A 13,029-nucleotide genomic window follows, 5' to 3' on the forward strand; every position below is an offset into this window, starting at 1 on the left:
TGTGTGTGTGTGTGTGCGTGTGTGTGTGTGTGTGTGTGTGTAGGGAACACTGGCATGTTTCTTATCTTACAGAAGTTTTCTGTGCATATGTAAAAATATGTATGAAGGGACTGAAAAAGTTCATGGAAAATGCATATTATGAAACAAATCTATGCATAGATTTCAACTTTTTTATACCAAAATAAGCTTATCTTTTTAATTCCATTTTCTTTTTCAACCTTTTTGAAGTGCCATCATGTGTATCACAGACCTCCAATCTGTAAGGAAGGGGTGTGGAGTGCGGGTCGTTCCTTCTTTGCTTTCCCCCATTAGTTTCTTGTGGATCCCTTTCTCGTCTCCTTCCTGCTAGTCCTGACTTGTTTCAGAGGCCGCTGCGCCCATTGGTCTAACCCCAGGACACACTGCCAGGTGTGAAGCTGCTAAGCTGCAGGTCCCACCACTCTCAGTTGTCTCCTGGGCAAGAGGCCCCTAATTTTCAGAAGCTCAGTTCCTACGTTGTCTCTTGCTGGACCACCCGGGAGGGGCAGGTGCAGCACAGAGCGTGGACGCTAGTCCAGTCTGAAGGGGTGACCACACCCACTGAGTGTTACTGTTATGGGCTGCATTAGGGCCTAAATTAAGTTTCCAGGTTCTTACCTTTTACTTAGAGAAGAATTCTAAATACAGACCCAAACACAGCATGCAGAGTGATAAACTTTATTTACAAAGTGAAAAAAATATGCAGGCCCATTAGGGCTGTGTTTCGGGAAAGGGGGCCAAAGAAAGGGAATTATACCCTGCTCTGCTTGTCCTGAGTCCATGTGGAGGAGAGAGCACACTTCCGCTCTTCCTAGCTTTTTAGGAGCTTAGAAAAACAGAAGTGTTTAGGTGGTACCACCCCCACGTCCCAGGTAAGAGGGGGTACTTCCTGGGGAAGGGTCCCCTGATTGATAGATAGATGAACGTGGCAACACAGAGCGAAGGAGCTGTGGGTTCCAGCTCATGAACTTAAAATTATCTATCTAAGCTTTCCCACATCATTCCCCACTCAGAGATTTCTGAGCCTTAATCTTTAGGGTATGCTGAAGGGCACAGACTCATTCTATCTTCTGTAGCTGCTTCCTGCTGATCAGGGACGCAGGCCCTGCCTCTCTGGGGCCCAGAAATCTCTTTGTCTCTGTCTTATCTAATGACTCCATTATGAGCTGGAGAACTTTCAGTCATCACCAATGCCTGCATCCCCCACACAGTCATTATTTTCAAACGTTCGATTCTGAACCACACAAGTTTATCAGTCAACATGGGCAAAACAGGAAGAAAACAAATTGCTAGGGCCCTTTAAGATGGAAAGAATATATTCTAATGTTTAGTGGGTAGTGATAGGCTCTCCTTGTGCAGATCATCAAACCATTTGGTCTGATATTTATTTATTTATTTATTTGAAAGTCAGAGAGAAAGTTACACAGAAAGAGGAGAGACACACAAAGAGAGAGAGAAGTCCTGCATCTGCTGGTTCACTCCCCGTAGCTGGAGCTGCACAGATCTGAAGCCAGGAGCCAGGACCCTCCTCTGAGTCTCCCACATGGGTGCAGGGGCCCAGGTGCCTGGGCCATCCTCCACTGCCCTCCCAGGCCACAGCAGAGAGCCAGATTGGAAGTGGAGCAGCCAGGACTGGAACCGGCACCCATATGAGATGCTGGCACCACAGGCAGCAGCCCCATCCGCCTCGCCACAGCACCGGCCTCTAGTCTGATTTTTTTTTAAAGATTTATTTATTTATTCAAAAGTCAGAGTTACAGAGAGCAGAGAGGCAGAGAGAAAGAGGTCTTCTATCTGATGATTCACTCCCCAGTTGACTACAACAGTCAGAACTGTGCTGATCTGAAGCCAGGAGCCAAGAGCTGCTTCCGGGTCTCCCATGCGGGTGCAGGGGTCCAAAGTCTTGGGCCATCTTCTACTGCTTTCCCAGCAGAGAGCTAGATTGGAAGTAGAGCAGCCCGGTCTCGAACCGGTGCCTATATGGGATGCCGGCACTTTAGGCCAGGGCGTTAATCCGCTGCACCCACAGCGCCAGCCCCTGATTTTTAATGTCTTTTTTAGTAAACATAGACTGAGTAAAGCAGATTCCATCAATCACTGCATATGTTCCTCCTTGTCTTTTTAAGATTTATTTATTTATTTGAAAATCAGAGTTATATATAGAGAGAAGGAAAGGCAAGGAGAGGGAGAGAGAGAGAGAGAGACAGATCTTCCATCCTCTGGTTCACTCCCCAATTAGCCACAACAGGTGGAGCTGCACCAATTCAAAGCCAGGAGCCAGGAGTTTTTTCCGAGTCTCCCATGGGTGCAGGGCCCAAGGGCTTTCTCAGGCCATAGCAGAGAACTGGATTGGAAGAGGAGCAGCTGGGACTCGAACCATCCCCCATATGGGATGCCGGCACTGCAGGCAGCAGCTTTACCCACTGCACCACAGCACCAGCCCCCCTTGTTCTCTTAATATATATCTTAAGGCCTGTTGATTGCCCGTAACTACCTTGGACAGAGTGTCCACAGACATAAGTACTTGCTGTAAAAGCTGGCCTGAAGTGTTAGCCAGATTGCCAAAAGCGATGGTCAGATTTTTAAAATCAGCTTCATGAGGCACACTAGGATCTTCTGACATAATAAAACAACTCACTAAGGATTTTTCCTGCCAGTAACAGCTCCCAGAGAATATCAAAAGAAAACGTAGGTAAAATATGTATGTCTTAAAGTATAGCAGTCTTGGGGCTGGCACCGTGGCGCAGTAGGTTAATCCTCCGCCTGCGGTGCCGGCATCCCATATGGGCGCCGGTTCTAGTCCCGGCTGCTCCTCTTCCAGTCCAGCTCTTTGTTATGGCCTGGGGAAGCAGTAGAAGATGGCCCAAGTGCTTGGGCCCCTGCACCCACATGGGAGACCCAGAAGAAACTCCTGGGTCCTGGCTTCAGATCGGCTCAGCTCCGGCCATTGCGGCCATTTGGGGAGTGAACCAACAGAAGGACGACCTTTCTCTGTCTCTCCCTCTCACTGCCTATAACTCTCCCTCTCAAATAAATAAATAAAATCTTTTTAAAAAGTACAGCAGTTTTGATGTGACAAAAGCAAAAAGCTTTACGTGTCATTTTGCTTTTTGAAGAAGGATTTAAGATCTTTGGCTCACAGGAATAAACAAACATGTCTTTCGGGTTCACTTGTGAAGACTCAAGGGGTGGAAGTTTAATCTTTGACAAATGCACCAGGCTTGGTATGCCCTGTTTCATGGATGGGGGCATGCTCAGTAACAGCTGGTAAGGTCCCTTCCATTTAGGCTGCAGCTGGTCTGAAGGGGATCCTTCCTTCCAAGTTTTTAATAAGACTAAATCCTGGGGAAGTAGGCTGCTCTTGAGTTTTAGGATCTGGCTCTGGGAGAACTTTATTACCATACTCTATCAAAGCCTCTGATCTTGAAATTTCTGAATCAAAGAGGATGTCAGAGGTGAGGAAAGGCCTTGCATACGGCATCTCATACGGACTAAGCTTTAAAGCAGTCTTGGGTGCTATTCTCATCCTGAGAAGGGCAATAGCCAATAGTTTAAGCCTCATTTCTGAGGTCTCTAGGTAAAGCATAGCTAGAATTTTGTAAGACTATGATTAGCCTTTTCAGCTTTACCCGGTGACTGAGGTCTCCAAGAGGCATGGAGATGGGAAGAAACTCGTAGAGCAGCAGTTACCCGTTGAGTTATTTTAGATACAAATGAAGGTCCATTGTCACTCTGGAGTGACTGTGGGAGTCCAAAGCATGGCACAGTGTCCTTAAGCAAGGCTTTCGACACCTGCTGTGTCTTCTCTGTTTGAGCTGGGAAGGCTTCTATCCATCCTACGAAAGTATCCATAAAAACTAGAGGATGTTTGTAATTATTTCTTTGGAGGCATATTAGTAAAGTCACTCTGCCAGTCTCCACCTGGATATGTTCCTCTCCTTTGTACAGGAGTCAGCAAAGGAGGTGGTCCTACATGACCAGCAGAGTTATTTTGTAAACAAAGTGGGCAAGAACGAGTTACTTCCCTTATGGCAGCACTTAGTCCCTTCCCTCCGAACACTCGAGAGTCTTCTTGCATTAAAGTTCCTCTTCCCAGATGAGTAGAGTCATGTATTTCCTGAATGATTTTACATTGAGAGGCCTTTGGGAGCATAACTGTGAGATCTAAAGTCCACCATCCACTAGCATCTTTCATATAACCTCATTGTTGGGACCATTCGATCTCAGACTCACTACAGGGAGGCCCTGCACTCATTGCTACAGCTGAGTATTAGGGCCAACTCCAGAACTTGCTGTGCGGTAGATTTTTTGCTGCCTTATCTGCTGTTGCATTTCCCTTGCTAACATGGCTCTCTTCCTTGTGATGTCCCTTACAGTGAATGGCAACCACCCCTGAAGGCTCCAGTACTGCCTGAAGTAGAGTCAATATCTCTTTTCCATATTTCATGGGGGAATTTTTTGCAGTTAGTAAGACTCTTTCTTTCCAAATTGCTGCATGTGCATGTAACACAAGGAAAGCATAGTTGGAATCTGTAATATATATTAACTTGCTGACCTTTCCCTAATTGCAGTGCTCTATTAATGCAATAAATTCAGCCTTTTAAGCTGAAGTATTGCTTGGCAATGCTTGAGCTTCTTTTACCTGGGTAAGATCCACTATGGCATAACCTGCCTTTTTTTTTTTTTTTTTTTTTTTTTTTTGTATGTATCTCAGAAATACAACATTAGGAACACAGTAATTCTTCCCACCATACCCTCCCTCCCACCCACTCTATGCCCTCTACCTCCTCCCTCTCTTGTTTAGCCCAAGAAAGAAAAAGAAAAGTGGAATTTAAAAAAACTGAGAGAACTGTTCTTCAATGGTCTAGAGAAAGGCTGTCCTATGTTATTGCTTCTCAAAGGTGATTTTACTTTTTTTTCCCCTTCCTCCTTTCCCTTCCTTCCTCCCTCTTTCCCTTTAGAAACTTAATTGTCTTTAAAGAAGAACCCAAGGATGCTACATCTTTTCTGAGCTCTTAGATATAACTATAACTTATGAGACAAAATAATGTCCTCCATTTAATACTAAAAGGAAGTGATTCTTAAGTACAAGTTTTATTATTAAGTCTCATAGTACAACTCTTTGGGGGCAGAAGTCTTGCACGGGAAGTTAGTGTATAGTGATTCTTGTTGTTTATTTAACAAATAACACTCTTAGCTCAACAAGGCCATAAGCCTTGTGGAAGTTCTCGCCTCCCTTCAGAGAAAAGTACATCCTTCTTTGGTGGCCACGTCTTTCCACTGGGGTCTCATTTGCAGGGGTCTCTAATGTAGAACATTTTTTGCCAGTGTCTTGGCTTTCCATGCCTGAAATGTTCCCTCTGGGCTTTCCAGCCAGACCCGAATGCCTTAAGGGCTGATTCTGAGATCAGAGTGCTGCTTAAAGCGATTATCATTCTATGAGTCTGCTGCATGGACTGCTTTGCATATTGTAGCCTTTACTCCTTTTTAATTCTGTTATTGTTTCCAAACACTTAGTCCTATTTATATAATCACTTTATCATTTGATCCTATCTATATGGTCACTTACCACTTAATCCTATCCATTTGATCTTTGTAACACTTAAGCTGATATTTTATTAGCCAGTTTAAGGGATTTTAGGGTCCTATGGCAAGTTCTTAAATTCCACTCTTTGAAGTAAGTCTGGAGGAAAGTATATAGGGCTCTACTACTTTATAGTTACAAACTTCATATGTTTCACAGTTACAACTTTAGGATCTTAGTAATTCTTCCCACCATACCTGCCCTCCCACCCATACTCCCACCCCACTTCCTCTTCCCCTTTTTATTCTCACTCTTATTCTTTACTAACACCTATTTTTAATTAACTTTATACATATATGTATAATCTATGTTAAGTATAAAGTTCTATGGTTCATATGAAAGAGAAAAAGGAAAATATTATAAAGGAAAAGATAAACAAAAATGTAGAATAAAAAGCTGTTCCTCAACAGTCAAGAGAGGGGCTGTTCAAAATCATTGCCTCTCAAAGTGTCAATTTCATTTCTACATGTTGCCTTTTAGGTGTTCTGTTAGTTATCACAGGTCAGGGAGAACATGTAGAATTTGTCCCTTTGGGACTGGCTTATTTCGCTAAGTATGATGTTTTCCAGTTTCAACCATTTTGTTACAAATGACCAGACTTTTTTTTTTTTTTTTACTGCAGTGTAATATTCCATGGAGTACATGTACCATAATTTCTTTTTTTAAAATTTTTTTAAATTCTTTTTTTTTTTTTTTTGACAGGCAGAGTTAGACAGTGAGAGATGAGAAAAGTCTTCCTTTGTCTGTTGGTTCACCCCCCAAGTGGCCGCTGCGGCTGGTGCGCTGTGCTGATCTGAAGCCAGGAGCCAGGTGCTTCCTCCTGGTCTCCCATGTGGTGCAGGGCCCAAGGACCTAGACCATCCTCCACTGCTTTCCTGGGCCACAGCAGAGAGCTGGCCTGGAGGAGGAGCAACCAGGACAGAATCCGGCGCCCCAACCAGGACTAGAACCCACGGTGCTGGCCCTGCAGGTGGAGAATTAGCCTAGTGAGCCGTGGTGCCGGCCCCCCATAATTTCTTTATCCAGTCTTCACTTGACAGGCAGTTGGGTTGATTCCATATCTTTGTTATTGTGAATTGAGCTGCAGTAAACATGGAGGTACAGATAGCTCTTTCATATGCTGATTTTATGTCCCTTGGGTAGATTCCCAGGAGTGGGGTAGCTGAGTCATATGTTAGGTCTGTGTTCAAACCTCTGAGGTATCTCCGCACTGTCTTCCATTAGTGGATTTACCAGTTTACATTCTCACCAATAGTGAATTAAGGTACCTTCTTCCTCACGTCCTTGCCAGCGTTTGTTGTTTATTGATTTCTGTGTGAAAGCCATTCTAATGGGGTTGAAGTAAAACCTCATTGTGGTTTTGATCTACATTTCTCTGACAGCTAGTGATCCTGAGCATTTTTTCACTTACTGTTGGCCATTTGGATTTCTTCTCTTGAAAAATACCTGTTTAAGTCCCTGTGTCCATTTCCTAACCAGATTGTTTTGTTGTTGTTTGGTTTCTTGATCTCTTTATATATTCTGGTTATTAATCCTTTATCAGTTGCATAGTTTGCAAATAATTTCTCTGATTCTGTCAGTTGTGTCCTCACTTTGCTGATTGTTTCTTTTGCAGTGCAGAAGCTTCTCAATTTGATGTAATCCTATTTGTCAATTATGGCTTTGATTACCTGTGCCTCTGTGCCTTTTCAAGAACTCTGTCTATGCCAGTGTCTTGTAGGGTTTCTCCAATGTTCTCTAATAATTTGATGGTGTCAGGTCATAGATTTAGGTCTTTAGTCCATTTTGAGTGGATTTTGTGTAAGGTAAAGGTCTCGCTTTATGCTTCTGCATGTGGCAATCCAGTTTTCCCAGCACATTTGTTGAAGAGACTGTCCTTGCTCCAGGGGTTGATTTTAGCTCCTTTGTTAAGATAAGTTAGTTGCATGTGCTTAGACTGATTTTAGGTGTTTCTATTCTGTTCCATTGGTCTATCCTGGTACCAGTACCAGGCTGTTTTGATTATAACTACATTGAATCTGTAAATTACTTTCAACAGTAAGGACATTTTGATGATGTTGATTCTTCCAATCCATGAACATGGAAGATTTTTCCATTTTTTAGTACCTTCTTCTATTTCTTTCTATAATGTTTTATGATTCTCATTGTAGAGATCTTTGACATCCTTGGTTAAATTTATTCCAAGGTATTTGATTTTTTGGTAGCTATTATGAATGCAATTGATCTTAGAAGCTCAGTCTCAGCTTTGGCATTGCTTTCCCAGCCCATAGCAGAGAGCTGGATTGGAAGTGGGGAAGCTGGGACATGGGATGCCGGCACTGCAGGCAGTGGCTTTATCTGCTATTCCACAGCACCAGCCTCTCTTCAATTTGTTAATGTGCTGTATCACATTGATTGATTTGCAAACGTTGAACTATCCCTGCATACCAGGGATAAATCTCACTTGGTCCATGTGAATGATCTTTCTGATGTGTTGTTGGATTCAGTTGACTCATGTTTTGTTGAGGATTTTTGAGTCAATGTTCATCAGAGAGATTGGTCTATAGTTCTCTGTCTCTTTCTTATCTTTCAGGTTTAGGAATTAAGGTGATGCCGGCTTCATAGAAAGAATTTTGGAGGATTTCCTCCCTTTTGCCTGATTTGAATAGCTTGAGAACAATTGGAGTTAGTTGTTTAAAAGTTTGGTAGAGTTCAGCAGTGAAGCCATCTGCTCCTGGGCTTTTCTTTGTTGGGAGGGTCTTCTTTACTGATTTGAGTTCTGTCTTGGTTATTGTCTGTTTAGGTTTTCTGTCTTCATTGCTTAATTTAGGTAGGTTGTATGTGTCCAGGAAACTATCCATTTCTTCTAGGCTTTCCGTTTTGTTGGCTTATGCTCGTTGTAGTAATTTCTGATGATTCTTTTTATTTCTGTGGTGTCTGTTGTTTCCTTTTTCATCTCTGATTTTATTGATTTGGGTCTTTTCCTCCTTTTTTCAGTTAGTTGGGTCAGTGGTGTATCAATTTTGTTTTGTTTTTTGTTTTTTTTTTTTAAAACCAGCTCTTCATTTTGCTAATCTCTTGTATTATTTTATTGATTTCAATTCTGTTGATTTCTTCTCTAATTTTAATTATTTCTTTTATCCTACTAGTTTTGGGTTTGGTTTGCTGTTGTTTTCCTAGGTCCTTGAGATGCATTGGTAGCTCGTTTATTCAGTGCTTCGGAAAAGAGGGCAGTCTCTCCTCCAGTGGCCACTCTTTATGCATTGGGGCGTTCCTTTTGGGAAGCTCTTGGAAGAGGACACTCTTTTTGCCAGTGGCTTGTCTATCCACATCTGAAACACCTTTCTGCCCTGGCAGGAGTCTCCCCAGGCTGACCCCAGGGTTGTTGCCAAGTGGGCAGACATCACAAGGACTTCCATCCTTACCAGAAGATGGACAGCAGACAATAGACTCCACCCCCAAGATGGCAGCTGTGGCCAGTCGCATGCATCATATCTGATTAATGGAGTGATTTTGGCTTTTTTTTTTTTTTTCAGCTTTACACTGGTTCTCTTCGCCTCCTAGGAGTTGGTATCCCAGGCATGGCAGGCCTTCTGAGATGTCATCAGACCAGGCAGTGTTTTCTTTATATTTTTTGTTTTGGATGGTACTTTTGTTTGTTTGTTTTAATTTTAATTCATGCAATTGGATTCCTTGATTCCCCAAGTGTCTGCGACAGCCACGGCTGGGCCAGTAGCTCAATCCAAACCTCCTCCTGGGTAGCAGTACCTAAGCTGTCACCTGCCGCCTCCAAGGGTATGCATCATCAGGAAGCTAGGATCACAAGGAGAGCCAGGCTTGAACCCAGGCACTCTGACATGGGATACGAATGCTCCAAGCAGTACTTAAGCCCCTGCACCAAACTTTTTTTTTTCCGTTTTTAATAAAACGGAAAGATTTTCAGTTGACATATATTTTCATTACCTTGGTTTTTTACATTCTTAAGAATCTGGCTTTTTTATACTTTCACAAACACTCCAGTTGTGAGAGGCTTGTATCTGTCTTTGATCATTTTTTGCGATGTGTCTGATTCTAGGAACATCAACAGGGAGACCACAGTAAAGTTTGTGCACACCTCCGTCCACGGCGTGGGTCACGCCTTCGTGCAGTCGGCTTTCAAGGCTTTTGACCTTGTGCCCCCTGAGGCTGTTCCGGAGCAGAAAGATCCTGATCCTGAGTTTCCCACCGTGAAATACCCAAATCCTGAAGAGGGTCAAGGGGTCTTGGTAACAGGATTTTTTTGAACTATAAAATCCACCTTTTATATTCAAAATGATTACTGTCAAGTAAAATACGTTTTTATATATCCATTATGTTGCCGGAAAACTAACTTTGTCATTGGAAACATGTATTTGTTAGTCCTTGATTTCAAGTTAGTGTAGCATCAAGATATGAGAGCTGAAATCTAAATGGTTTCTTCGTTGAATTTAATTTCATTAAAATTTAATTTACTGTCCTTCTTTATTGCCAGAAAGAAAGAGTAATTGAAGGGAATTTTATTGTATTATGGTGGTTATTCCTTAATTGTCATTTCCCTAATAAGAAGTGTTTAAATGGTGGCTAAAGTAATACTGATATGCAAAGAATTAGTTTATTTTAGTTTGTTGATGAGGCTGAAATACTTGTCTGGCCGCACACGTGCTGTCACTGCTGGGCAGGTTCCGTGGGCGAGCACGGGCCACACACGGCGCTCCCATTCCCTGACTTCTAGCTGAGAAAGAGCATCTGAGCAATCAGAGCAGCCGCACCTGCTCCAGGAATAAAATTCAGCCTTCAGCCTAAAAACTAGTTAAGAACTGAATTAAAAAAAGAGATTTATTTATCAATTTATTTGAAAGGCAGAATGACAGAGGTGACAGAGACAGAGACACGAAGCGGGGTGGGGGGATAGAGATCGATCCTCTACTTCCTGGTTCATTCCTGAATGGCCACAAGAGCCAGATCTGGGGTAGGAGCCAGGATCTCCAGTCAGGTCTCCCATGTAGGTGACCAGGGCCAAAGTACTTGGGCCACCATCAGCTGACTTCCTAGACACATTTGCAGGAAACTGGAATGGAGGCAGAGTAGCTGGGACTCGAACCCACCCTCTGATATGGGATGCCGTTGTCACAAGCTGCAGCTTAACCTGCTGTTCCATAGGGAGATTACAATTGAAAATTGATCTTGATGAAGAATGGGATGGGAGAGGGAGTAGGAGATGGGAGGGTTGTGGGTGGGAGGGAGGTTATGGGGGAAAAAAGCCGCTATAATCCAAAAGTTGTACTTTGGAAATTTATATTTATTAAAATAAAAGTTAAAAAAAATAAAATAAATAAGAAAAAAAATTACACTACTCAGTCCATGATTTCAGTAATCTTTTATTTCATTCTCTTTTACAGACTTTATCCTTTGCTTTGGCTGACAAAACCAAGGCCAAAATCGTTTTAGCAAATGACCCAGATGCTGACAGACTGGCTGTGGCGGAGAAGCAAGACAGGTAACCTTAATTGTGACGGTGCATAGGAGAGAAAATATCGAGCTGACATCTTCAGCTGTAACATACTCCTGGGACACAGCACCCATATGGAAACATTTCCCATTTGTTTTGTGACCGATCATCCCACACAACCCCCTGTGGAGTGCTGTAGCAGAGCAAGATGCTGGAGAGTGGTTATCACGTGACTGGCAAGCGTAATACACAGTAAATCCACCCAGCATGTATTTGGAGTTGAAATTTCTATGTGTGCCCCTCCCTCGTTTCATAATTATTACAAATAATGTTCCCATGGCTAATGAGAGCAAAGTGCTTTGCACAGTGCTGGCTTTGCAGTTCGTTGTTGACTGATGGGTTTGATAAGGAGCTGGATCTTCAAGACAATGTTGAATTTAGGTTAAACTGACCAAGAGGAATACCTTTGGGGTATTGGTTCAATGTTTAAGACAAATTTGACCATAGAGTTTGTATAAAGGAGTAGTAAGGAAGTGGGAAAGAAAGTTGAAAACAGGCAGAGCCTGAGCCATTTGGGATGTCCAAGATGTCCAAGAGCACAGGTGATACTGTGGGGGCAGTGAAGTCCTACTGAAAGGCCAGGGTTTTAGATTATGATAAAACAGTTTGGCTTCTGTGTCAGCTTTTACAGAGTTAAGGTGGTCAGTGCTGCGATGCGGAGTTTACTTCTAGGCCCCTGGACTACAAAGAGGAACACACTTCATACATCTGTTCTCCGTTGTTCTGACAGTTTTAGGACTAAGCTTGATCTCAAAGAATGCTGAGCTGTCACTGTCTCAGAATTGGCAATACTGCCCAGACCCAAAACTGAAATGGGGGCAACCTGGGAACGTATTTCTGTTGATGTTTAAAGCCAATATTTGACATACTTGGTTTATGTGATCTCCAAAGACAGGATGTTTGTCTGGACACGCTGGCTGGTACACGGTAGCTACCTGAACATTTGAGAGGCCGCCCTTACACTTCTGGTCAGCGATTTGCACATGCTGAATAGCAAGAACATGCTCACAGAAACCACCTGGAGCCTTGTTTGCATCATCATCCTGTGCCAGTGCTTCTTAAAATCCCTGCGATGAATAGGTGTTTTTTTTCTTTCAGTGGTGAATGGAGAGTGTTTTCAGGCAATGAGCTGGGGGCCCTCCTGGGCTGGTGGCTGTTTACTTCTTGGAAAGAGAAGAAGCAAGATCACAGTGCCCTCAAAGACACGTACATGCTGTCCAGCACCGTGTCCTCCAAAATCCTGAGGGCCATTGCCTTGAAGGAGGGTTTTCATTTCGAGGTAAGGTATCCGAGCGTGCTCGTTTGTCTTCCTTCCCTTTGCTCTGTGGAAGGGCTGAGACCTGTCTTTTCTTTCACATGCTCTCTTTAGGAAACACTCACTGGCTTTAAGTGGATGGGAAACAGAGCCAAGCAGCTAGCAGACCAGGGGAAAACTGTGTTATTTGCATTTGAAGAAGCTATCGGTAAGAAGCAAAAATGAAGATCATAGAATCGATTAATATAGAGAATGTAAGTAGACTTGGAAAAGCCTTAGATTCAGGTGCAGAAGATCAGGAGTGAAACAGAAACACGTGGGTTACTTTGGTTCTCCATGCTTGGGTGCAGTATTGAATTGTCCTATTCCAAAACTGGTGTCTGGAAATTTTCCAGCAAAGAGGAGTATCTTGCAAATGATCAGGCCATCCGCTAATGACTAAAGACAGTGGCATTCTGCACGTGGCCTCTGGCAGCTTGAGAATCCACGTACTTTGGGAGCTGTGATGTTTCTTCAACTGTGGTGTTTGCGCTTCAGACCCGCCTCCACACGTGCTAGTAGGACCTGTGCTGAGGTCTGTCCAGGAGGAAGCAGAAGGCAAGGTTGTGCAGCTCTCATGAAGCAGAGGTCGCCCAAAAGGCTGACCCAAGTCCAGCCAGAAGGGTG

The 13,029-nt window shown here is 43.3% G+C and overlaps 1 protein-coding gene across 7 annotated transcripts in view; it reads left to right on the forward strand.

Moving 5' to 3' along the window:
• PGM2 (phosphoglucomutase 2) overlaps positions 1–13,029 on the forward strand; it is a 44,545-nt gene that overhangs the window by 16,721 nt on the left and 14,795 nt on the right. For 6 of the 7 annotated variants that reach the window (XR_016229851.1, XR_016229852.1, XR_016229853.1 and 3 more), the window contains 4 exons: positions 9,657–9,846; positions 10,999–11,096; positions 12,207–12,387; positions 12,478–12,571. Coding sequence is in view for 4 of the 7 variants with exons in the window: in XM_002709269.6 (XP_002709315.4) it covers positions 9,657–9,846; positions 10,999–11,096; positions 12,207–12,387; positions 12,478–12,571 (563 nt within the window). In the remaining 3 variants the exon portion in view is untranslated. Of the gene's footprint in view, positions 1–9,117; positions 9,195–9,656; positions 9,847–10,998; positions 11,097–12,206; positions 12,388–12,477; positions 12,572–13,029 lie in introns of all 7 variants that reach the window. The other variant, XM_089327093.1, reaches the window with a different exon arrangement.

Source organism: Oryctolagus cuniculus, chromosome 2 (assembly GCF_051225735.1).
Source record: "Oryctolagus cuniculus isolate XC-2025 breed Fujian yellow rabbit chromosome 2, ASM5122573v1, whole genome shotgun sequence".
NCBI classification, from domain to species: domain Eukaryota; kingdom Metazoa; phylum Chordata; class Mammalia; order Lagomorpha; family Leporidae; genus Oryctolagus; species Oryctolagus cuniculus.